At 41.3% G+C, this 27889-nt stretch overlaps 1 protein-coding gene across 1 annotated transcript in view; it reads right to left on the minus strand.

Moving 5' to 3' along the window:
* LOC126427276 (pleckstrin homology domain-containing family M member 2) overlaps window positions 1-27889 on the minus strand; it is a 271933-nt gene that overhangs the window by 187236 nt on the left and 56808 nt on the right. The window contains exon 7 of the mRNA XM_050089544.1: window positions 19642-19849. Coding sequence (XP_049945501.1) covers window positions 19642-19849 — 208 coding nt within the window. The remainder of the gene's footprint in view (window positions 1-19641; window positions 19850-27889) is intronic.

Consider the following 27889-nt stretch of genomic DNA (forward strand, 5'->3'; position numbering starts at 1 on the left):
AACCCTGATTCTTTAAAGAATCAAACTCCCACGCATAAAACAGCTTCAAATGTCCAATTACTTTACAAATTAGTTAATATGCTAAATATTTGCCTTTAAGCAAGTAAGTGAGAAATAAGTTTGGGAAAGGTTTGAAATTATGCTTAAAGTTAGTTTGAAGTCACTAACTACTCTCACTATGAAACACTGGACGAATACAGTCAGAGTAATTTGTGCTCCATTTTAAGAAAAAGGTAGTTTTTCACGAACCACAATGTTTATGACATTGTATCCTCTGAGCTGTGTGTTGTGCAATGATATAATTTTGCAGGTGCATTCAGTGATGTCTGTGGATATTGTCTGCAAACTGTGTTTTGAATAAGAGTTAGTAATAAAGAAGTAATAAATTAAAAGGTCATTTCTGATGCTGAAGTTTAACTGCCTAAACAGTGAGCGTATAGTAAGCACCAAGCTTTTTTCCCCTTTCAGCATTTTGTGGGGAGTGTCAGCGGGAAAAATGTTTCATAAAGGTTTGAAATTGTGTGTAAAGCTTGTTGGGTGTTTCTTAGTGCTCTCAGTCTCAAATACTGGATGAACAAAGTTAACATGTGTGTGTTGTCAGTTATGTGCCTCAAGACCAACACACTGTTTCTAAGTGTAATAGTTGCCTCAGTGTGTTAAACTTTTAACATAAGATTATACTTCTTAATGAGTAAATTATGAAAGCATTTTAAATTTGGTCAATAATTATGCAAAATATTGAAAAATGAATTTTTATTGCTCCTACGCTGCAACTGGTACCAGGTTCCAGGACAGCATGTTAATAATATAGATTGATCTGCTACGATATCATGCTATGGTTATCGTTTAGACAACCTACATTTTGTGATATATTATGTTATTATGCTTAACTGAGGAAGGTACTGATGTCTGCTTATCTGAGTTATAAGTCGGTAATGAACTTCCAAAGATGATAGAGTGATGTGGCAAAACTGTTTCAGTGTTATAAAATATTCCAATTCTGAACTGAGTTTTATTTTTAAAAAAATCCCAAATATTAGTGCATGTTTTAATCAGTCACTGTATTTCTCGTATGTGGAGTACAGCAAAATTTCAATGACAGAATGAAAGAGATGCCTCCAAAAGTGTTGGCAGCAGAGATGACTGATGAAGAGCAAGTCGTCTAATACTTTTATTCATATTCCACATGGTGCTGCAACTGTTGGTCATACTAAACATACCTGGCAAGTGGCAAGTGGCGTTAGACGTGAGGCTCTGCTGTGGCTGATGGCGGTAACACAACAGTCGCTCTGTTAATGAATTTAACTCCCATTACGAAACAGCTCCATTTTAAGAAAAGCTAGTTTCCATGCATCTCAATGTTTATGATGTCATATCTACTGAACTGTAAAATCATACAATTTAACAGATTCACTGAGTGGTATATGAGGTGTGTGAGAAAAGAAACGAGATTGATTTTTTTTTTGCCAAACAACAATTCTGTTCTCTTCAAAGTAGTTCCCTTTGTAGCTACACAGTGGTGGACTCACCATTCCCAGTCTCGGTAGCAGTGCTGACAGGCTTCAACTGGTAGGGCCTTTAACTTATCAGTCAGATTCTTTTGAATGTTTTCCAGAGTCTAAAAATGACGTCCTTTTAAGAGATTTTTCAAATTCAATGTTGTCAAATCAGTGTCCTTTAATGCCCCTTTTCATGTGTGGAAATAAGAAAAAGTCATACAGAGCTAGGTCAGATGAGTAAGGTGCACGGGGCAGCAGAACCACGTTGTCTTTAGCCAAAACCTGTTTAACAGAGATGGCTGTGTGTACAGGCGCATTGTGGAAGAACCAGTCTCCTGTCTGCCACAAATTCACTGAACTGCGTGCCAAATTAATCCACTAATCTCTGGCAGTCAATCCATTGTCTGCCGACAGTGTGAGCGCAAGCTCTCAAATTTTTTTAATCTTTTCATCTATTCGGTCAGTCTATGGACGTCCAGAACGAGGTTTGTCAGCAATCGACACGTCGTCATTTTTAAATCGTGCAAACCACTCGTATGCTCGAGTTTTTTCAATAGCGTCATCTCGGTAAACTGTTCTCGTCATTAAAATAGTTTCAGCAGCATTTTTACCGCGCAGAAAAAATTCCACAGCTGCACATTGTTCAATTAAACTTGCCATCATAAAAAACGAAACAAGAACAAAAGAACACCAGCAAAAACAATCACTGCAGGTGAACACAACAAGCCAGGTCGACAAAACAGGCGGCACTGAACTGGTAACAAGTTGGGCTATACACGCCTAGTGGCAGAAACGCATACTACACAAACTACGCCCACTGCAATGTTACTCGTATATAATACAATCAAAATCATTATATTTTACTTTCATCAAAGTATCCTCCTTTGGATTTAATGAGTGTGTCACAAACTCTAGGCATGCAGTCAATCGGTTTTTGTAGGTATTGTGAATCTATATGACTCCACACGTCCTTAACAATATTCCAGAGATGTTCCTTGCTGGATATATGAACTTCCCTGATGCGTCTGTCCACTTCATCCCAGACCCATTTCAATGGGATTGCAATCGGGGCTTTGGGATGGCCATACCATATCATTCAGCACTTTCTGTTTTTCCTTTGATGCAATGTAGTTCGTTCAGTATGTCGACTGATATTTTGTGTCATTATCATGTTGTAAGGTGAACCCTTTTCCTATTAAGTGCAATCCACTTCGTTTTGCACAATACTGAAGTATGCGGTGGTACTGCTTATGATCCATACATCCTTCTATTTTCACGATGTCACCAATTCTATCTCTGGCAAAACATCCCCGAACCTTAATAGAGCCTCCACCGTGTTTAACTGTACGTAGAACACCCCGCTGGGCTACCCCTTCCCCTACAAATTGGTGAACAAATATTCTTCTTCTGGTTCCAAAAATGTCGAATTTCGATTTGTCGGTGAACACCACCTTCATCCACTCTTCCGATGTCCAATTACAATGTTTTCTAGCCCTTTCAAGTATCTTCTGTTTGTTCATGGGTCTTAGAAGGGGTTTCCTTGTGGTAATACATCCTTTAAAGCCAGCTTCGGTCAGTTTCCTTTTTACTGTTGCAACAGATATTGTTGTCATATTCATTTCTACCAATTCTGAATGAATTTGGGGTGCTGCTTTGTATCTGTATTACTGGTAATTCTGGTATATTTATCATCACTTTTAGTTATTTTACGAGGTCGTCCTGGTCATGCTATGTCCTCATTGCAACCTGTTGTCTTCTGGCGGTTAAGGGTGTATTGCACTCCCACTGTTCATTCACTACACTATTTTGCAATTTGGTGAATAGATAAACCTACTTGGCTAAGTGCTACAATTGCAGCAAGTTTTTTTATAGCTATCTCCACTCGTGAAGGCATACTAGCGATGTGCACACTTCAATGTCATGAAGAACTGAAGTGCAGGAACTAAATGTTATGTAGTGAAGCAGCGCTTGCCATTCACTGCATACACCACATCACTACATCCCTACACAGATGCACCAAATGTGGCCTCCGTCAGCAAACAGGTAAACAAAGATATCAGATAGGTACATAACGTTTATATACACAACATTCTTGGTTGGATACTATAGTATCTTGATGACCACAAAAAAAATCATGACATGTGTATAAATGTTGTACTATTCCTTTGCTTCCTCAACCATACCTACAGTATTAGACCTTATCTACAGAGAACTAGATGTCATGTATTAGGTGTATTGAAATTAATGAGCGATAGTGTATGTTACTTGGCAGTGACACACCGTGAAAAAGTTATTTCTGTTCTTAAGTTTTGCACACTTGTAAGCATTTATAGCTGTGTATATTCCATTATGTATGTGCAACTAGGCTCACATGCTTCCATTTATGCTTCCATATAGGACAAACACAGAGAAATTGTACAACCCCCTTCCGAGAATGCACGGATGCCCTCCAACTCAAACACTTAAAGAAGTTCAGCTTTGTGTCACCCAATGCCTGTGATGAATACTCCACTCATGAAATCGGTGATAACTTTTCTGTGCTGTACATTGCTGACATAGGGTTACAAGGGATGTCCTTGACCAGTTAAAGACTTACATCCACAAGCTGGAGTCACCTCAAAAACTCCTGAATGAACAAACTGAATCAATGCAGAACTTTTTCTCCAAGAATTTCTAGGAGATCCTGACACCAAAACAACCTATTTAAAAGTCGTCCTTGTGCACAAATTATTATTCTGTTGTTAATTTAACGACAGTTACTGATTACTCAGAAATGTTTTGCCTTGTGTTACTTATGTTGCCGCGGACCCACAAATAACGGCTGCTTCACATATGATAGTAATTCATTCGCTCTAATAATTATGTAGTAAATATTTTATTCCATTTATTTATGTTTTGGGTAACATTTTGATCAATATTACGACATATATTGGCAATGTAGAACAAACTTGCAGCTTGAAATGTTCACTTAAATCCATTATCTGTTCTATAAATCACGCAAAATGTACATTATCAGAAAAAAATTGTCGATGGATTATTTGAAGCAGTGCAGTTTAAATATTGTAAAACACAATATTTTCGTTTCATAACATTTTTGTTACTGGTAACTAAACTTCCTTTATTTCTACCAGCACCATGAACACAGCCTCTAGCTGTGCATGGTCTAGACAACGTTCCTGTAACACCCCCATTTTATAACGAGCCTGCTTGAGCTTAAAAACTAGTTAATGGCACAGAAAATAAATTTTATCAAAATTCAATAAGGCAATAATGTAGCCAAATAGACCACCAAGCTTCCTAATTAATTGGGATTTTTATATATTCTATTTGTTAAATTATACAGTATATATTAATATCTTTAGTACTGCATTATTAGAGTTAAGAATTTGGAGGAAAAAAAAAAAAAAAGTGTTATGCAGAGCCTGTTTAATACAATGTGTGACCTGCTTTAGAATCACAGGAGGGTAGATTTTTAGGAAGGAAGGAATAAAATAAATAATATAAATATATATAATGTAATAAGGTAATGAAAAGCCAAGCTGAAATGTGCTGACCACTACCTGTGAAAGTGTATTTCTGCTACCAGACCCATTACTTGAATAGATGGAGGTTTTCAGCTAGTCAGCTTGGTTTTCCATTGTTATGTTAGAATGGCATTTTTAGCCGATAAGATATCACAAGGTTGGATACACAACTACATGCTACTGGAACTGTTCTGATACAGTTCAGAGCACCACACGCGTGTGGCACCTGATAACTGATTAAAATAATGTTTGCAGGTTATGTAGTGCACACACCTGATTTTTTTCACAACTGCGGAAACAACCAGTCACTGGTTAGCACCTGACAAGTGAAAACGTGTAAGTGGTAGTCATTGGAGTTTGTGCAATGGGGAAAAATGACAGAAGTGGAATGATGTTACTGCATTAAATTTTGTTTTAAATTTGGCAATTCTCAAGTTGAAACGATCTGCAAGATCTGACAAGTGTTTGGAGATAAAGCAAGTGTACTAAACAGTTAAAGGAACAGTACAAGCGCTTCAAAGATTTCCACTCGTCAGTGAAGAGTGAATCACAATCAGGTGAGTCCTCAATATCCGCAATGAGGTCGTTATCGATCACGTAAGGAGCACGGTGATGTAGGAAGGATGAATCGCAATCAGAGAACTTGTGGACGAGGTTAAAATTAGTACTGAATCAATTCATCTCATTTTAATGGAACATTTGGACCTCTGAAGGATTTCAGCACAATTCGTGCCGAAGATGCTAACAAATGAGCAGAAGCTACTTCGTCTGAAGATCACCCAGGATGTGCTGGATACTGTCAACAGCAATCCTAACTTTCTCAACACAGTAATCACTGGTGATGGGTCCTCCATTTATGAATACAACCCACAAATACAGTTCCAGTCCCGATGGAAGCATCTGTCATCCCCGAGACCCAAAAAATCAGAGGCAGTTCTGTAGCAATGTGAAAGTCACGCTGATTGTCTTTTTTTACTCTAGTGGCATGGTCCACCACAAGTACCCAGTAAAAGGTACTAATGTCAATAAGAAGTACCACTGAGAACTTCTGCGTCGCCTTCGTGAAGCAGTGAGATGCAAACACCCAGATTTGGGTTGTGTGCAGTTGGCACCTTCACCACAATAGTGTATCCGCTCACTATTCTCAATTATTTCAGAGCTTTCTGGCAAAACGCAACAATGTGTGGTTTGTCAGCCTCCCTATTCCTCTGACCTAGTACTTAGCAACTTTCGGCTTTTCCATAAACTGGAAAAGTCTCTGAAAGGGACCGTAATTCAGGACAGGGAAGACATTGTGCAGAATTCGACGGAGCAGCTGCGCACCGTACCACAAGAGGCTTTCTCTGTAGCATTAATGGTAAGTTGGCAGATCCAGTGAGGAATATGAAGGATTTTTAATTGAACTTCTGACACTGCATCCACACAAATCTGCCAAGAGCTCCGAATCCTACCGACGACAAGATATGTGACAAGTTTGCAAATGAAAGATTCTGTAGATCGTGTCATCGTTGCATAGGAAGTGACATTTAATCTCAATTAGAGAGTAAATACACAATGTGTGGCCTGCCTCTGTAGGTGAGGTCTCTTGTGCAGTGGCGCCCGAATAGGAGATATGTCAGTTCGAATCCTGACAGTGGATGAAATGTTCACTGCCAGTATTTGGCCAGCACGGGGAGGAGAGATAATGGCATAAGGTTCCTCACACCAGTCTTTTTCCAGTGTTCTAGATTAAATTCTAAACCTCTCTGCAGGGTCACACAAAGTGAGAGCCTGTAACACAGAACAGCGATCTGCGCATCAGACAGGGATGTTAAAAGCACGGTGTCCCCCTCGATGCTATTCGAGAGTCGTATGCTGCGTGCCGTCACGGTATTTGACCCTGTCCCTCCCCTTCGTCTGTAAGATAAATCCAACACCCCACTATACACACACTCATCAGTCACCCACAGGACACAGACACATACGTGACACTTCACTTCATAAAAGGTCAGAAGAAGGCAATGGTAAACCATCTGCCCTGCTATGTTCAGCCCCAGAGTATTGGATTTCTTTTTAAAAATGTGCATATCTGCAGGTCAGAAGAGCACTACACAATATTGTAGTGTGAGGCTGCCACAAATCTTTGCATTTCATGTGCTACAGTTCAAAGCAAAGTTCGCAAGCCATCACCGTCTGCCGAAGCTAGTGTGACTCGACTCACTCACTCATAACGATGTGCTACGAATGTGGCCCTCTCCGCAGATCCAAAATAACCACAGAACTTAGGTTTGTAAAAAGACAGTGCAGTGCAGTGCAGTGTACAGATGTCTAAATAGCACTGTCTTCAAATGCCAGATGGCTTCGAAGTAACTAAGTTGTTGTCCCCCTCCTCCCCCCCCCCCCCCCCCTCCCCAACAACACAAATAGTTAATTATTTTTTGATGGGAAAAAAACGTTAGATCTCTGTTAGCGCACAGTCAAATTATGTTGGACATTATATAATACACATGCAATAAATTAAACAACAGATAGTCAAGGCTGAAATGACAGCAATATTATACGAAAGGGATATATTGTTACATTACTCGTAGACGAGACACTGAGTCACAAACAGGCACAATGAAAAAGAATGCCAAATATTTCATACATTCACACAAATATGGCCACTGTGACAGGGTGACACGACTCAACTGCAGTGGTGCACTGTGTCTGCCTGCAATTCAACACTTCATCTACACTATGTTATCAAAAGTATCTGGACACCCCCAAAAACACGTGTTTTTCATGTTAGACACATTGTGCTGCCACCAACTGCCAGGTACTACATATCAGCGATCTCAGTAGTCATTAAACATTGTGAGAGGGCAGAACGGGGTGCTCTATGGAACTCATATACTTTGAACATGGTCAGGTGATTGGGTGTCACTTGTGTCATACGTCTGTATGTGAGAGTTCCACACTCCTAAACATCCCTAGGTCCACTGTTTCCGATGTTATAGTGAATTGGAAACATGAAGGAACACGTACAGCAAGCGTACAGGCCAACTTCATCTGTTGACTGACAGAGACCGCCGACAGTTGAAGAGGTTCGTAATGTGTAATAATAGGCAAATATATATCCAGATGATCACACAGGAATTCCAAACTGCATCAGGATCCACTGCAAGTACTATGACAGTTAAGCGCGAGGTGAGAAACCTTTGATTTCGTGGTTGTGCAGCTGCTCGTAAGCCACACATCACACCGGTAAATACCAAACGAGGGCTCGCTCAATGTAAGGAGAGTAAACATTGCTTTAAGCACCTTCTTCCTTCCCACTGCTGAAGAGCAATTCGGGGATGGTGACTGCACCTTTCAACACGATCGAGCACCTGTTCATAATGCATGGCCTGCGGTGTCATAGTTACACGACAATAACATCCCTGCAATGGACTGGCCTGCACACAGTCCTGGCCTGAATCCTATAGAACACGTTTGGGACGTTTTGGAACGCCATCTTCGTGCCAGGCCTCACCGACTGATATTGATACCTCTCTTCAGTGCAGCACTCCACGAATAATGGGCTGGAATTCCCCAAGAAACCTTGCAGCACCTGACTGAACGTATGTCTGTGAGAGTGGAAGCTGTCATCAAGGCTAAGGATGGGCCAACACCTTATTGAATTCCAGCATCACCGATGGAGGGCGCCACAAATTTGTAAGTCATTTTCAGTCAGGTGTCTGGCTACTTTTGACTACATAGCATATGTGTGTAATATTGTCTGGATGATTGACTGATCTGGCCTTGTAACACTAACCAAAACGACCTTGCTGTGTTGGTACTGCGAACGGCTGAAAGCAAGGGGAAACTACGGACGTCATTTTTCCCGAGGGCATGCAGCTTTACTGTATGGTTAAATGATGATGGCATCCTCTTGGGTAAAATATTCCAGAGGTAAAATAGTCCTCCATTCGGATCTCCGGGTGGGGACTACTCAAGAGGATGTCGTTATCAGGATAAAGAAAACTGGCGTTCTACGGATGGGAGCGTGGAATGTCAGATCCCTTAATCGGGCAGGTAGGTTAGAAAATTTAAAAAGGGAAATGGGTAGGTTAAAGTTAGATATAGTGGGAATTAGTGAAGTTCGGTGGAAGGAGGAACAAGACTTCTGGTCAGGTGACTACAGGGTTATAAATACAAAAGCAAATAGGGGTAATGCAGGAGTAGGTTTAATAATGAATAGGAAAATAGGGATGCGGGTAAGCTACCACAAACAGCATAGTGAACGCATTATTGTGACCAAGATAGATACGAAGCCCACGCCTACTACAGTAGTACAAGCTTATATGCCAACTAGCTCTGCAGATGACGAAGAAATTAAAGAAATGTATGATGAAATAAAAGAAATTATTCAGACTGTGAAGGGAGACGAAAATTTAATAGTCATGGGTGACTGGAATTCGGCAGTAGGAAAAGGGAGAGAAGGAAACGTAGTAGGTGAATATGGATTGGGGGTAAGAAATGAAAGAGGAAGCCGCCTGGTAGAATTTTGCACAGGGCACAACTTAATCATAGCTAACACTTGGTTCAAGAAACATGAAAGAAGGTTGTATACATGGAAGAAGCCTGGAGATACTGACAGGTTTCAGATAGATTATATAATGGTAAGACAGAGATTTAGGAACCAGGTTTTAAATTGTAAGACATTTCCAGGGGCAGATGTGGATTCTGACCACAATCTATTGGTTATGACCTGTAGATTAAAACTGAAGAAACTGCAAAAAGGTGGGAATTTAAGGAGATGGGACCTGGATAAACTGACTAAACCAGAGGTTGTACAGAGTTTCATGGAGAGCATAAGAGAACAATTGATAGGAATGGGGGGAAAGAAATACAGTAGAAGAAGAATGGGTAGCTTTGAGGGATGAAGTAGTGAAGGCAGCAGAGGATCAAGTAGGTAAAAAGACGGGGGCTAGTAGAAATCCTTGGGTGACAGAAGAAATATTGAATTTAATTGATGAAAGGAGAAAATATAAAAATGCAGTAAATGAAGCAGGCAAAAAGGAATAGAAACGTCTCAAAAATGAGATCGACAGGAAGTGCAAAATGGCTAAGCAGGCATGGCTAGAGGACAAATGTAAGGATGTAGAGGCTTATCTCACTAGGGGTAATATTGAAACTGCCTACAGAAAAATTAAAGAGACCTTCAGAGAATAGAGAACCACTTGTATGAACATCAAAAGCTCAGATGGAAACCCAGTTATAAGCAAAGAAGGGAAAGCAGAAAGGTGGAAGGAGTATATAGAGGGTCTATACATGGGCGATGTACTTGAGGACAACATTATGGAAATGGAAGAGGATTTAGATGAAGATAAAATGGGAGATATAATACTGCGTGAAGAGTTCGACAGAGCACTGAAAGACCTGAGTCGAAACAAGGCTCCGGGAGTAGACAATATTCCATTAGAACTACTGACAGCCTTGGGAGAGCCAGTCCTGACAAAACCCTACCATCTGGTGAGCAAGATGCATGAAACAGGCGAAATACCCTCAGACTTCAAGAAGAATATAATAATTCCAATCCCAAAGAAAGCAGGTGTTGACAAATGTGAAAATTACCGAACTATCAGTTTAATAAGTCACGGCTGCAAAATACTAACGCGGATTCTTTACAGACGAATGGAAAAACTAGTAGAAGCTGACCTCGGGGAAGATCAGTTTGGATTCCGTAGAAAGGTTGGGACACGTGAGGCAATACTGACCCTACGACTTATCTTAGAAGCTAGATTAAGAAAAGGCAAACCTATGTTTCTAGCATTTGTAGACTTAGAGAAAGCTTTTGACAATGTTGACTGGAATACGCTCTTTCAAATTTTGAAGGTGGCAGGGGTAAAATACAGGGAGCGAAAGGCTATTTACAATTTGTACAGAAACCAGATGGCAGTTATAAGAGTCGAGGGACATGAAAGGGAAGCGGTGGTTGGGAAGGGAGTGAGACAGGGTTGTACCATCTCCCCGATGTTATTCAATCTGTATATTGAGCAAGCAGTGAAGGAAACAAAAGAAAAATTCGGAGTAGGTATTAAAATCCATGGAGAGGAAATAAAATCTTTGAGGTTCGCCGATGACATTGTAATTCTGTCAGAGACAGCAAAGGACTTGGAAGAGCAGTTGAATGGAATGGACAGTGTCTTGAAAGGAGGATATAAGATTAACATCAACAAAAGCAAAACGAGGATAATGGAATGTAGTCGAATTAAGTCGCGTGGTGCTGAGGGAATTACATTAGGAAATGAGGCACTTAAAGTAGTAAAGGAGTTTTGCTATTTGGGGAGCAAAATAACTGATGATGGTCAAGTAGAGAGAATATAAAATGTAGACTGGCAATGGCAAGGAAAGCGTTTCTGAAGAAGAGAAATTTGTTAACATCGAGTATAGATTTAAGTGTCAGGAAGTCATTTCTGAAAGTATTTGTATGGAGTGTAGCCAAGTATGGAAGTGAAACATGGACGATAAATAGTTTGCACAAGAAGAGAATAGAAGCTTTCGAAATGTGGTACCACAGAAGAATGCTCAAGATTAGATGGGTAGATCATATAACTAATGAGGAGGTATTGGATAGAATTGGGAAGAAGAGAAGTTTGTGGCACAACTTGACTAGAAGAAGGGATCGGTTGGTAGGACATGTCCTGAGGCATCAAGGGATCACAAATTTAGCATTGGAGGGCAGCGTGGAGAGTAAAAATCGTAGAGGGAGACCAAGAGATCACTACACTAAGCAGATTCAGAAGGATGTAGGTTGCAGTAGGTACTGAGAGATGAAGAAGCTAGCACAGGATAGAGTAGCATGGAGAGCTGACCACAAACCAGTCTCAGAACTGAAGACCACAACAACAACAACAACAACAACAACAACAACATGTGCAGACTAGTAATCTCTCCTTTCCACATCAAATAAATTTTGATATTAGAAGATCTGAGTGAAAAAATATTAGATAATGCAGTTTTTTTATTTCGAGTACAGTTATTTGCTTTTTTCTAACTTTGAATTTTTACGCTTTTGGAAATTAATCAAAGCAAAAACTGCAAAATATATTAACTGTGATTATTCGACACTAATAATTCATGCTTAGCACTGTCAAATAACAACTGTCTGTGAATCGGTAATGCTGTATTTTCATGAAGTGACAACTACTTCCCGGTTCGATTCCCGGCGGGGTCAGGGATTTTCTCTGCCTCGTGATGACTGGGTGTTGTGTGATGTCCTTAGGTTAGTTAGGTTTAAGTAACTCTAAGTTCTAGGGGACTGATGACCATAGATGATAAGTCCCCGTTATGATCGCATTAAAGTTGTCTGTTTTTATTTTCGGATGACCTGTTTCACACTTCTAATAGATTGTCTTTAGAACTTGCATTCCTCGATGGCTGCAGGAAACATTTGCGTGGAGCAGCTCCAACTGTGCAGGTGTGGAGAACACTGCAGTGACATGTAGTCTTTTGCTTTAAAAATAATTTTATTTGTAATAGGAAACAATCCGACCTTTCCAATGACACAGGCCGTCGCATAAAACGTGATGAGCAGTATTTGTTTGGGTTGAATCCCGCTACACATTGCACAAACAAAATTGTCAATATCTGCCACAATAGCAGAGAAAATGTGCCCAATGACTCACAGTAGGGACATCCTGTGTACATAGAGTAAAACTCATATTTATGTTACCGCATTTATCATTTTCCCACTTTTAACATCCATTTTTGTCCTTTACGGGGTGGCACACAATAAGTCACCTGATTGAATTTTGATCCTACAAGTATACCTATTTGGCCAATAGCTTTCAAATTGTGCGCTCAACTTCGTTCAGTTCGTGGAAGATATGCCAGATGTCTTTGCGAGTGATGGCGGGCGGAGGACAGTTGACTGTCGCACTAAAGACGAAGACTGTGTTACCGCTTGCGGTGACAAATAGTGTTACATTGACAAAGAGAAGGTTTCGTGCTCATTTTAGCACACGGTGGGCTCCCAGACCACAGAAAACACACAGATTACATCAAAAATCTGTAGGTACTGGATCTTTTTTTTAGTGTCAGTGGCCACGTGCACATACGGTACGTTCGCTGCAAAACATTGAAGCAGTTTGAGAGGCTTTGACTCGTAGTCTGAGTAAATCAACAAGAAGAGCCAGTGCAGAGTTGGGAATTTCACGCCGATCTGGACAAAGAATTATTCAATCCGACCTTCACTTGTATCCATGCAAGATGCCTGTGGCGCATAAGCTTACTGCTAGAGATAAGGTGCGGAGACTGCAGTTTGCAAGGTCGGCAATCAAGCAAGACTGAGAAGCAGTGCTGCAACACACATGGTTTTCTAACTAAGCTTATTTTTACGTGAATGATGTTGTGAACAGACAGAACATTTGATTCTGGGCGCGTGAACCTTCACGAATAATCCGCACGAGAGACACCTGTGGGGAGAAAGTGTGCGTGTGGGTCGCAATGTCAGGCCACAGAATCATCGGTCCATTTTTCTTCAATGCTACAGTAACTGGTGAACGCTATTTACACATGCTGTGAAACCAGTCCTTTTCTCAACTCGTGGCTACATGTCTTCCATTGGAGACAATGGTTTATACAGAATGGAGCACGCCCCCATACTGCCAAGGTTGTGCTTTATTTCCAACGTAAAAGACTTGGTCTTAGGGTATTGTCAAACAAATTTCCAGAATGTTATGCAGGGTGATGAATGTGGCCACCCCACAGCCCAGACATTAACCCATGTGACTTCTTCCTTTGTGGGGTTCCTTAAAGAGAATGTATACCACAGAAAACGTGAAAATGCAGTGCAACTTAGGACCATCATTGGAGCAGATTTCCACCTTGGCTCCTCCGGAGACCCAGACTTATTTTAGATTTGACTAATTTTAAGAAAGATAGTACACCAGATTTTACATTCCAGTCTCAGTTTTTTAACATTTTAGATGCGCATCACGGTTTTACCGTCATTTACACTGATGGCTCCCAACAGGAGAATTTCATTGGCTGTTCTGTAGTGTTCCCTGATCAGGTTACCCGGATTCGCCTCCCTGATGAATATACCATTTTTGCAGCGGAGCTCCACGCGATCCTGAAGTCAATGGAGCGGATGAATCGTGTTCGGGGCAATCGATTTCTCCTCTGCTCCGATTCTCTCAGTGCCTTACAATTATTTCAGAATCTGTACCCAACTGAGGAGATGGTCGAGCTGATATATGGACAACTGTACTTGCTCCAACGGCGGGCTAAGGAGGTGTCCTTCTGCTGGGTGCCTGGTCGTGTAGGAATATGGGGCAATGAACAGGCCGATCGGGCTGCCAAAGAGGCCTGCAGAGAGCAGGATGTGGTCCAGTGTCCTATCCCCTGTCATCACTGCACTCCACAGGAAGTGCACGGAGTTGTAGGAGGACGAATGGCTGGCGGTGACGGCCAATAAACTGCGGTCGGTGAAGTCAACAACTCGGCTGTGGCGTACCTCCTGCCGGGAGCTCAGGCGGGAAGAAGTGACCCTCAAGCGTCTTTGGATCGGGCACTGTCCTCCCACACATAGTTTTCTATTACGGCGGGAGAATCCTCCGTTTTGTGATGCTTGTGGTGTGCACATCTCTGTCCGGCACATTTTAACAGACTGCATTTTATACCGTGATGCAAGGGCAGAAGCACAAGTTGATGGGGATCTGCCCTGTGTTTTAGCTAATGTTGAGACGTGTGTATCTAGGGTTTTAAAGTTTTGTGATGTGTCTGGACTCTGGCCTAAACTTTTAGGCTGGAGGTTTTAGTGTATTGCAAGGTGACTGGCTACTCCCTTTTTCCTTGCAGTCAGCCAGCCACTACCATCTGTTATATTGTTTTACCTCCCTCTACCACTTTCTTCCTGGGTTGTCCATGTTTTACTGCTGGTGGCATGCTTCGTCCCACGCTTCGGTGTGGGTAGGCACATATTTTTCCAAGCTAGTCTCCTGTGTCTTACGTTCTGTTTTATCTTATTGTTCTGAGTCTTTTCTTGACACCTGTCTCAATTGGTTACTGAGCAGGCGCTGAAGACCTTGCCGTCATGTGCCCTTAAAACCCTCTCCATCCACATCATCCACGTTGAGTTACGCTGTGCCATTCCATAAGATTTGTGTCAGGGAGTCATTACAAATGCACGTGTGCGACTTGAAGAAGTTGTAAACCAAAACGGCAGTAATACTGAACATATGAATCATAAGTTTGTATTTCCAAGCTGTATTCTTTATTTCTAGTTCCAAGCTGTATTCTTTATTTCTAGTCAATAAATCACAAATCTTGTCAACAACAAATGCGTTATTCATTAAACAAATCAGGTGACCATGCATCCCATTCTCTCAATACAATGGTTTTCCACCATAAACGATTCCATGTTACAACATTTCCCACATTTTAAGTTTTCTTTGACATTATTATGACCTTTAAAATTGATTTTCATACAGATTCCTGCAAAAAGTGCATCATCTTCCTGCTCGAAGTCAGCCTCGGAACAAAGCAGAAAATGCATACCACATGCAAAGTTATCGATTATATAACATACCATTAGCACGAGAAAGTATGCCGAGTCACTGCCTTAACGATAATCATTATCTGATGATAGTGACTATAGCAGCTAGCTTCCTACTCCTCATTGCATTGTATTACAACAGCTTTAATTTAATTTCACAGTCATTTATACAAAGAAACATTGCTTTTGAAGAAGGCCATCTCTCTGTGTGAAATACGCTAATCCATACTAGGCGTGCAGTCTTAGGTCGGTATGACCTGATCTACATCTGCATCTACATGGATACCCTGCACATCACACTTAAGTGCCTGGCAAAGGGTTTGTTGAACCACCTTCACAATAATTCTCTTTTATTCCACTCTCCAACAGCATGCGGAAAGTAATGAACACCTATACTTTTGCATGCGAGCTCTGAATCTCCTTACGTTGATTATCTTTTCTCCCTATTCAGGTTGCCGTCAACAAAATATTTTTACATTTCGAGGGGAAAGTTGTTGATTGAAATTTCACAAGATCCCGCTGCAATGAGAAACACCTTTGTTTTAATGACGTCCATCCCAAATTCTATATCACGTCTGAGAGACTCACTCTCTTATTTCTCGATAATACAAAATGAGCAGCCTTTCTTCGTACTTTCTCAATGTACTCCATTAATGCTATCTGGTAAGGATCAAACTGTGTAGCAATACTATAAAAGATGACAGACACACATCGTGTAGGCAGTCTCTTTGGAAGAACTGTTGCGCCTTCTAAGTGTTCTGCCAATTTTTATTGGTCTTTCGTTTACCTGCGCAATGGCCTTGCCACAGTGGATACACCGGTTCCCGAGAGATCACCGAAGTTAAGCACTCTTGGGCGTGGCCGGCACTCGGATGGGTGACCATCCAGCCGCCATGTGCTGTTGCCATTTTTAGGGTTGCACTCTGCCTCGTGATGCCAATTGAGGAGCTAGTCGACCGAACAGTAGCGGCTTCGGTCAAGAATACCATCGTAATGGCCGGGAGAGCGGTGTGCTGACCACACGCCCCTCCTACCCGCATCCTCCTCCGAGGACGACACGGTGGTCGGGTGGTCCCGGTAGGCCACCCGTGGCCTGAAGAAGGAGTGCTTTGGTTCGTCTACCCCACAACATTTTCTGTGTCTTCTTTCCCATTTAAGTTGTTCGTAATTATAATTCCTGGCTATTTAGTTGAATTTATGGCCTTTAGACTTCACTGATTTATCATGTAACCAAAGTTTAACGGATTCCTTTTAGAAATCATGTGGATGATCTTACATTTTTCATCATTTAGGGTCATTTGCCAATTTTCGCACCATACAGATATCTTTTCTAAATCGTTTTGCAGTTGGTTTTGATCTTCTAATGACTTAAAAAGACTATAAATGACAGCATCATCTGCAAACAATTTAAGACAACTGCTCAGATTGTCTCTTATCATTTATGTAGATAAGGAACAGCAGATAGTTTATAACGCTACCTTGGGGAATGTCGGATATCACTTCTGTCTTACTCAATGACTTTCCATCAATTACTACGAATTTTTGACTTCTCCGACAGGAAATCATTAAGCCAGTCGCATAACTGCGATGACATTTCATAAGCATGCAATTCAATTACAAGCTACTTGTTGGTACAGTGTCAATAGCTTTCTGGAAATCAAGAAAAATGGAATCAACTTGAAATTCATTGTCGATAACAGTCAACACTTCGTGTGAGTAAAGAGTTTCACAAGAACGATGTTTTGTAAATCCGTGTTGGCTATGTGTCAATAGACCATTACATATCAGACAAACATTCCTCGTCAAGATGCTCTGTAACAGGATGACAATTTCTGGCCTCTTCCTCACCCTGGACATCCCTCAGTCGAGTGACCTCGTTGTTGGCAACGAACTGTAGATTTCGTGCCTATTGTTCTCTGTTTACAAATACTGGCAACTTTAGTTTTTTAAGCAATTATATGTAAACACTTTTATTTACCATAATTTTATAATGATTATCACATGTTAGAACACTAATGTCTTTTTAAAGTGGTTTTCATGAAAGACTTTTTCTTATGTGTTTTATTTACACCATTGGACATAATCAGAATAAACAGGGGGAACCCAGTGTGTGTCAGCATTCAGCCACTTCCTTTGTGATTGATGCTTTGCGTACTGTGAAGAGACAAGTAGAGCTAACTGTTGTTACAAAGAAACACAAATGATTATTTCAGATTTTATAAATAGGCAAAATTGAATCTGCTTTAATTTTATATTTTGAACAATATAAACAGAATGACAGTAAAAGTAATTTATTCATTTTTGCTTGTTGTGTTTCCTATGCTTTCCTATATTTTAAATTTCTTTGGGTCAGTCTGCTGAAAAGTGTAAAAAGGGATTTTACTGTACATATTATCATTACCATATTTATTGAAGGAAAATATTAACACTTTGACTGTCAAGCTCATCAACTGACAACAAAGAAAAATTCTAGTAGACAGTCAAACATGTTATTTGACAGGAAGCAAATTCTCCCGCTTTTACATACAAAAATCGCGTATACTGGCGGGCCGTATCAGTCTTCACTGTGCTATGAGAGACTTGTAGTTCCTATAACAGGCAACAGATCATGCAAATGTAGTTTCTGAATCAGTTAGTAGATCTTGTCTGTTATATGGAATTAAGTTGCTAGAGAGCAACAGCTGTTTGTTCAGTATGTAAAGAAATGAAAAGACACGGTTTTGTTTTCTTACAGAGAATGAAATTTAATTTAGATAAAAAATTACTCACCAAGTGGCAGCAGAACACACACGTAAAAGACTGTTATGATTGGCAAGCTTTTGGAGCCAGTGGCTCCTTCTTCAGGCAGAAGGGTTGAAGGGGAAGCAAGACGGATGAAGGAAAAGGACTGGAGAGATCTAGGAGAAGGGGTAGATTTTGGGAAAGTCACCCAGAGCCACAGGTAAGGGGAGACTTACTGTACGGGATGAGAAGGAAAGACCGATTGTTGGGGACTGCATCAGACGAGATTTGAAAACCTGAGAGCTTAAAGGTGCAAGACAGGGTAATATGCAAGACAGAGATTACTACTAAAACACTGTGCACAAGTTAATAAGAGTGAGAAGCTAAGTGCATTGTACATAACAGAGGTGGGACGGGATGGTGAAAAATAGACGGGAAAGACAACAAAAGATGTAGAAAACTGAAATGGAGTGAAGCAGAGAATAGTTGCAGTGAAGAAAAGCTGAGACAGAAGAAATTAACGTAAATTAGGCCCAGGTGGGTGGCGAGAAACAACGGCATGTTGTAGTGCTAGTTCCCATAATTGATTTCATTGTTATATTAGAGAATGAAATTGTGTGTGAAATGAAGCACGGTTTTGATGATAATGGTAGTGAGAATGACAATACTGAAAATTCTGATAATGATCCCCTGATTCTGTGCAAGAAGATTTCTGTTAATATTCTAGTGAGTATTTCTCATCTGGATTTTGTAAAACACTCGTTGAAACAATGCTTTACATTATGTTCTGATGTTTCTCTGCTATCTGAACCATGAAATATTTTTTTCCTTGTCGTAGTTTCAATAAAATGAAGTGAGTGCAAAATGCCCATGAGCAAAGAGCCACATATCAGAGTCCATCACACCAAAACAATTTTTTTTATGTGAAAATAAGGCGCAATAATCTACAATTACTGTTTTAGTATAATAGGTTTCAACTACTGAAAGTTGAACAGTAGACTGTTATGACTAGAATGGTAATAAAGAATTATGTCGGTTTAGTGAACTTTTATATTTTTCGCAAAACCTAACATTCGTTAAAATACAAGAAAAAAACTAAACCCTCGACATACGTAATTCAGAAAATGTTAGTATCACAGTTACACGTTGCATAGCCATCTTAATAAAAATTGAAAATCCATAAAAATAGCTGGCATTCTAAGAAACAGACAAACTGAAATAGCTGGTAATGAGTCATTGAACTAAATTTTGTAGAGGACTAACATTGACTCTGACAGAAAAATTCTACACACATGTACAAATATCAAACTTATTTACAAGAAATGCTTTAACCAGAACTGGTTTATTCAAAAGCAGTGAATCGTAGCAAAATCTAGAGTGGGCGCACACCGACCTGCCGGGCACGACGTCCTTCTTGACGACGGGGTGGGCAGGCATGAAGCTCGCCGAGAACTGCTGCCCCTGCACGTGCGTGGCAGTCGCCCCGCCCACACCCACGTCCCCGTGGAAGGAGACGCGCTTCGGGGTCGCCGGGTCGCCGTTGCCCTTGCGGCGGCGACGGTGCCTCCGGAAGACGATGCCGTCCGTGTCGCCAACTGCTGCTGTGGAATAGTGACGACCCTCTCACTAGCCATCCGATAACTGGGCACACTGTTCAGATCTTATTCTTTCCATTACACTGGATAGTGCAGACTTCAGCTGTAAATTAATTTGTTTCTGAGAACACGGGCTATTTTCACACTAAATATTAATTCAGCTGTATCCGTTATTTACTTTATCAACATTTGATTTTGAAGCTTCATCTTCAGACATGGAGGTACAGTTATTGAAACTTAAATACATCTAGTAGCTTTACCATAGCATCCTCAAACATAGTTGACTTAGAAGGTAATTATAATGTCCATAAAACATTTAAAAAATCGGTCTGGGTAAATCGCCAAGAATAGCATTAAAAAAGACACAGTATGTGGAAAACAAGCTCTCAAAGTCTTTTTCCTAACAACATTCACGAATGTTCTGTGTGTCCACCCTTCATTACATGGCACACATCTAATTGGTAGACCAATTCTGCCTGAACCAGTTGCAACATATCAGGAGTGACAGAAAGAATAGAGGCTCTGATGTAGTGTCACAAGTCTTTTAGGTTCTGTGCTAGAGGTGGAACACATACATTATCCTCTACTTAGCCCTGCAAGAGAAAAATTGTGAGGCGTCATGTCTGGCAACTGTGGGGGCCATTTGAGAAGCACCGAGTGCAGTGTTTATTGTGTTTCCTGGTGCTGTTCTGCTTTACTGTACTTAAAGAGTAACACTGCCTTCTGTTTAGATGGCTGAATGTACAATATGTTAGCACTACGTCGGCGGTCGCCTTTAATAATAGTTATGAGCTGGACCTGCCAGTCACTTCCCAGCTCGACTATTTGCTGTGCTCGGTAGCTTCTTTTCTGAAGTATGAATGCCTCACTGAAAGTGTGTGGCATTTCAGCCGTCTTTAGCTATGTAAATTATTTTTGACAGCAACTTTGCTTTAAGCAATGTATTTTCTTCCGGAAACTTGCACAATTACAATTCACAACCATAAATCAATAACTTTTAATCTCGACTATCATCCAGAATCAACAAGTCTCCTTCGTGTCTTTACTACTACTGACAATCTCCGAATGGTCTGCTCGCGTATTCTATGGCGGCCCCTCCAGAGTACCTTCAACTGGCAGCAGCACAGAATAGTGCACTCCATCAACACGTGGTGAAGCCCGCTCACTGCTCAGGCTACAAGCACACAGGTAACGCCTTACCTCACTGGATCCCGTTCAAAAGGAGACATATTTTGTCATCGTACAGTTTTTACGAAGTCCGTATATGGTATACACTGATGAGACAAAGCATTATAACCACCTGCTTAATAGCTTGTTTCTCCATCTTTGGAACAAATATATCACTGATTCTGCTTATCAGGGATCCTACAGTTTGTTAGTATGTTTGTGGAGGTATAGGTGGCATTAGATGGCCACGCACATCACGTAATTCACAAAAATAACGGGTTGCCGATTTGTACAAGCAGTGATGGCGCCGACAGCGACCCAGATAGGTTCCGTAGGACCTACGTCAGGTGAATTTGGTCGCCGAGACACCGACGTGAGTTCACTATAATGGTCCTCAAACCACTCTGAGACACGGACAATTATACTGCTGAAAGATGATATCACCGTTGGGGAAGAGAGCAAGCACGAAGGGATGCAGGTGGTTCGATTACTATGACATGTCCCGTGCAAGCGCAGGAGACTGTCTCCCACAGCACACTACTACTTCCATCAGCCTGCGTCCGCGGTGCACTGCACATTTTACATTTCCACCTATCAATCATCAAATCCCGAAGGTTCTGCACCCACTGCAATTGTAATTGTTGATGTCACTGGGTCAACATGAGAACGTGCAGGAGTGGTCTTCTGCAGAGCTCCAGTGTTTGATGAACAGTGTGCTCCGAAACACTTGCGTTGCACCAGCATTGTGCTTTTTCGGCAGAGATGGGACAGATCATCGTTTACTCCACTTTGCAGAGCAGACAAGTTTCTGAACCCCACGTTCTGTGAATAGTTACGGTTGTGCAACCTAGTGATAATTTTACTGTCCTCCTACAGGGTGACACACGGGTACTGACGGTTTTGAACTGCGTAGTACTGAGGGCGCGGTGATGGGAGGTGGTCGTGGTAGGGATAGTTCTGATCCACACCAGACACCATTTCATTTACTCAGTCACTATGGAACAGTGGGACTTGCAACATCGAGTGTTTGTCTATGAAAGTTTTGTGAAAAGTGGCGAGTCTATTATTGCTATGCAGCGATTGTTTCGTGCAAGGTTAATGTCGGTCGACATGGAGCTGTTCCGAGCCGTAACACAATCCTCAGGTGGGTGGAAAACTTCAGATCAACTGGAAACATAATGGATGAGAAGCATCCTGGCCCGAGATGCAGAGTAACGACACAAGAAAATGTTGAAAGGGTAAGGCAAGCGGCAGTCAAAAGCCCAGGACAGTCAGCTAGACGTCATGCTAGTGAGTTACAAATCAATCGTGGATCGGTTAGACGAATTTTGCTTAAAGAATTAAAACTCCATCCCTACAAAATGCTCATTGTCCGACAACTTAAGGAAACTGATTTTGCTGTACGAGTAGACTTCGCTTACAGAACGCAAGTGATTTTGGGATCGAATGAAAATGATATTTTATTGACGAGTGATGAAGCTCATTTTCATTTAAACGGGACCGTGAATAAGCAAAACCTACATTACTGGGCTCCAGAGCATTCACACCTTATCCACCGGCGTCCTCTACACTCAGAAAAAGCAACAGTCTGGTGTGCTCGTGGCTCTGTTGGCATTATTGGACCTTATTTTTTTGAAGAGAATGGGACCACCATTACTGTTAATTCGGTTTGTTACATTCGTATGCTTGAAACATTCTTGAAACCAGAACTAAGAAGACGACAAATCCCTTTAAAATGCGTTTGGTTCTGGCAGGATGGGGCAACATCGCACACCGCAAACACTTCAGTGACAAGTTCTTAGACGCACGTTTCCTGGCCGGATTATCTCACGTTTTGGAAATGTTCCTTGGCCTCCCAGGTCTCCCGACTTGTCAGTATGTGACTACTTTCTTGTGGGGGTATCTTAAGAACTGTGTCTATAATCACAAACCACGAAATTTGGACGAGTTGAAGAATGCAATCATTCAAGAAATTGTGGCCATCCCTGCAGAGATTTTAGTCCATGTGATGGAGGATTTTGAGAAGAGACTCGAGTCCTGCATTCAAAATGACGGACGTCACCTTGACGACATTATTTTTCACAAATAACTTTGTTAACTAAAATGGCAAATAATGAGCTTTGATTTTGTGTAAATAAACATGCATTAATTTTAAAGTTGGCTGAGTATTATTTCATTAAAAACCGTCCGTCTCCCGTGTGTCACCCTGTCTCTCTTTCCGTAGATGCTCACGACAGTAGCATATGAACATCGGATCAGCTTCGCCGTTTCTGAGATACTCGTCCACAGGCTGTGCACCATAATACTCTGCCATTTGTTGAAGTCTCTTATCTCGATGGGTTTCCCCATTTGCAGCCTACATCACTGCTAGGGCAGTCCCCCGTCCGTGTCTGCTCCGCTTACATACTTTTGTTACCACGTCACGTGCCCGCAGCACCACCTGGCAGTTTCCAGTGTCTCTGTGGGCAGTCATCATAATGTTTTGGCTCATCAAGGTACATAAATTTTGTATTTTGTTCACGCAGCTATCCTCCATACTTCCGAGAGCCCAACAGTGTGCCACGGCCTTTCCATGGAAATGTTATGGAACAACACACAGATTAGAGGCCGTGAAACACGGCAAAATGACATTCGGGAAATCTCGCATCCAATTATGGAAATGTAGAGGGTCACCATCAAGTTTCCTGCTACATGTTTCGAGTTGTAGACTGAACCACAATTGCAGCAAAGACGAAGGGTCCATACCAAACAGCAGACTGTCTTGTTGGACGTGGCACAGAACACTTACCTATAAGCTTTCGGCCATAGCCCTTGTCAGTAAAAGAGAAACAGACATAGTTCATTCACACATACAAGCATATTGCATGCACACATGACTGCAAGCTCCAGCAGCCTGGGCCAGAATGGTCTCTCTGGCACAAGCTGCCAGGTTGGTGGTCACGTGTGGGCGAGGTGTCCTTAATTGTGATTGGCATGTCATCATTTTCTATATTTTGGCTGATGCACGTTCAATTTGCACTAGTTCTAGTGGCAGACCTTGTGGGACTTGGCAATATCACATCCCTCACACTGTCCGAGGTCTCTTCCGACACACCCACTTACAGCCTAAACATTTTGCACTATACAACCAACGATGCTCCTCAAATGTCTTATACCACTTCACTATGTTGTCATAAACTGGCGCCGTCTCAAACTTACCACGAAAAGCTCCTCACATACTCACCAACGATTGGCAATTGGCAAATTCTAGTACACTAAATCTGGCCCACCCGGCTAGCCACGCAGTCTAATTACAGAGTGCTGTTACATCCACACAAATGATAAAAATGGATGTACATATGTAAGTTTGTATGTTTCAAATCTCCTCCTAAACCACTGGACCATTTCATCAACCAAACTTGGTACAAACATTTACTGTCTGGAAAGAATCACTGCGGGGGTAAGAACCCCCCACCTATTGGGGAGGGGGAGAAAAAGCAGTGTAGCCTGCAACACAAGAATACCCGTATTCTAGTCGCCTGGAATTTAAGAATGAGAACATTCAGAGACTTGCAACAAACTAAACAAAATAATTTCAAATCTATAAGAAACTTTTTCTTGCTGATGAACTCCACAAAATGATGAAGAGAAAAAAAGTTTATCACTTATTAGATTTTTCACAGTTCGTGCAGTAAAGCTGCCACATGAAGCACGATGTTCCAATTCATTACTCCTTTACTATCAACTATATTTGTGACATATTTTGCAGGCAGTATTAGCTTATACCACTGAATGTAACAGAAAAATTAGGTCTATGATACTTAGTTCATAAGATATGACATCACAAACATGGAATGTGTGAAAAACTACCGCCTTCTGCAAGATATTTAAATTTATTAGTTTGCCACTATTAACTTTATTCGTGATAGATTTTGCAGACAGCGTCCACATCTGCTGCTGAATCTACATACAAAAAAGGTACCATTGTATAACACACAGTTTGGGAGACAGGACATCAAATACTGGGATCCGTGCAAAACTGCCACATCGTGCATGGTGTTTTCATTTATTACTTCTTTATCACTACCTCTATCCACAACACATTTTGCAGACAGTAAGCATATATACCAGTCAATGTACTTGCAAAATTATATCATCGTCCACACCTCCTCTCAGGTGGAATTTTGAATAAGGGAGATACTCTCTAGTGGCCTACCAGTGGTGGGCTACTGATATGGTTTGTAATGATCCTGCCAGTGGTGTTTGTACGGGCAGACGTTTCATCGGGTAATATGTTTCAAGCCTCGGTAGAGCCAGCCATGACAAAACTCTTCTACTTGGGGTATGAGATGTATGAGACAGGTGAAAAAGAAAGGAAGTGTTGACAGGTTCAAAAATTACCGCACTATCAGTTTAATAAGTCACGGCTGAAAAATATTAACACAAATTCTTTACAGGAGAATGGAAAAACTGGTAGAAGCTGACCTCACGGAAGACCAGTTTGGATGCTGGAGAAATGTAGGGACACGCAAGGCAATACTGACCTTACGAGTTCCCACAAAAGATTCGTTATCGAAAGGCAAAACTATGTTTATAGTATTTGTAGACTTACAGAAAGTTTTTGAAAATGTTGACCAGAATATTCTTTCAAATTCTGAAGGTGGCAGGGGTAAAATACAGCGAGCAAAAAGGCTATTTACAACCTGTACAGAAATAAGAGGGCACTTGTAAAAGTTGAGGGGCATGAAAGGGAAGCAGAGGTTGAGAAGGAAGTGTGACAAGGTTTTAGCCTATCCCCGATGTTATTGAATCTGTGCACTGAGCAACCAGTAAACAAAACAAATCAAAAATTTGGAGTACAGATTAAAGTCCAGGGAGAAGAAATAAAAACTTTGAGGTTTGCCAATGACACTGTAATTGTGTCAAAGACAGCAAAGGACTTGGAAGAGCAGTTGAACAGAGTTGACATCATCTTGGAAGGAGGATATAAGATGAACATCAACAAAAGCAAAACAAGATAATGGAATTTAGTTGAATTATGAGGGAATTAGATTAGGAAATGAGACACCCAAAGTAGAAGATGAGTTTTGGTATTTGGGCAGCAAAATAACTGATGATGGTCAAAGTGGAGAGGATATAAAATGCGGACTGGCAATGCCAAGGAAGACATCTCTAAAGAAGAGAAATCTGTGAACATTGAGTTTCAATTTAAGTGCCAGGAAGTTTTTTCTGAAAGTTTTGTATGGAGCGTAGCCACGTGTGAAAGTGAAACACGAATGATAAACAGTTTGGACAAGAAGAGAATAGAAGCTTTTGAAATGTGGTGCCACAGAAGAATGCCGAAGATAAGATGGGTAGATCATGTAACTAATGAGGAAGCACTGAATAGAATTGGGGAACAAATAAATTTGTGGCACAACCTGACTAGAAGAAGTAATCAGTTGTTAGGACATATTGTGAGACATCAAGGGATCATCAATTAGGTACTGGAAGGAAACGTGTGGGGAGGGGGTGGGGGTGGGGGGGGGGGGGGGGGGGGGGAAATTGTAGAAGGAGACCATGAGATGAATACAGTGAGCAGATTCAGGATGTAGGTTGTCGTAGTTACTCGGAGATGAAGAGGCTTGCACAGGATAGAGAAACATGGAGAGCTGCATGACGACACCAACAACAGCAGCAGCAGCAGCAGCAGCAGCAACAATAACAACAACAACGTCTTTCAAGTAGCATGCACGGTGCAGTCTGGCTGAAAGCGTTTATGCACAGACCACGCATAGTTACATTAACAGTACTTGACTTGGGCACTACGTGTTCTGCAGACCTGCCTCACACAATGGGCTACAAATAAGATGTTAATGGAGACACTGTGTTCTGTTCATATTTTGTTTCACATTCTCAAGTACTAATGTCTTATATACAACAAAAAGTGAAAAATATTATCGATTGTATTCTCAGTTTAAAAATGTTCAACAGGGTGTACATTAAGTCTGGGAACATTTTCAATTATTTATTGCTCAAGAACTAAACACTGTACAGATGTCATACATATCATTTTGAGGAAAAACTCTGAAAGTGTTTTTTTAATACAAAACATCCGATATGCAAACCATGAGTGACCTGGCAGATGCCAATACAGTAGTCGAATTCTTGTCATATTTGTCCCAGCATGGTATCACTGACTGTGGCAGTCGCTTGCCATATTCTCACCTGGAGCTCTGCTACATTACGTGGTAGAGGCGATACATACACCAGATCTTTAATGTGTTCCCACAGAAAAAAAAGTCACAAGGAGTGAGATCTGGTGATTGGGGAGGCCATTTCATAAAACAGCTGTCCCCTTCTGTAGCACGGCCGATCCGTCAATGCGACAGCTCCAGCGACAGTGTTCTCGGCGAAGAAGAATGTCACGTACAGTTTTCGACGCGAAAGGCACAAAAAGCATTTACCTTTGGGGAATCGTGCTCAAATTCAATGCATTCATGTGATGCTTTGTACCCCAGATTCAACAATTATGCCTGTTCACCTTCCCATTAGTGTGAAAAGCGGGTTCATCACTAAAAATTAAGTGATCAACAATGCCATCCCCACCTCATTCAAATGTTGCAACTGCAAACGAAATTCAAAATGCTTGTCTTTGGCATCGTCATTGAGCTTCTGCACTAGCTCTAATGCGAACGGTTTCATGGACAGCTTCTGTCACAGGACTTTCCACACTGTCACTGGAGCCATTTCGAGTTCACAGGATGCACAACGCATCAATTTCTTTGGACTCCTTACGAATGTCTCTCCACATTCACTTGACTCTCACTGGAGCTTCCACTTCTCTTTGCTGGGCACAAACAACCCGACGTAACGAATTTGTTGTGCCGGTGGTAAATGGCCTTCCTTGTTGGTGGCTTC

Source organism: Schistocerca serialis, chromosome 11 (genome assembly GCF_023864345.2).
Source record: "Schistocerca serialis cubense isolate TAMUIC-IGC-003099 chromosome 11, iqSchSeri2.2, whole genome shotgun sequence".
Classification (NCBI taxonomy): Eukaryota; Metazoa; Arthropoda; class Insecta; order Orthoptera; family Acrididae; genus Schistocerca; species Schistocerca serialis.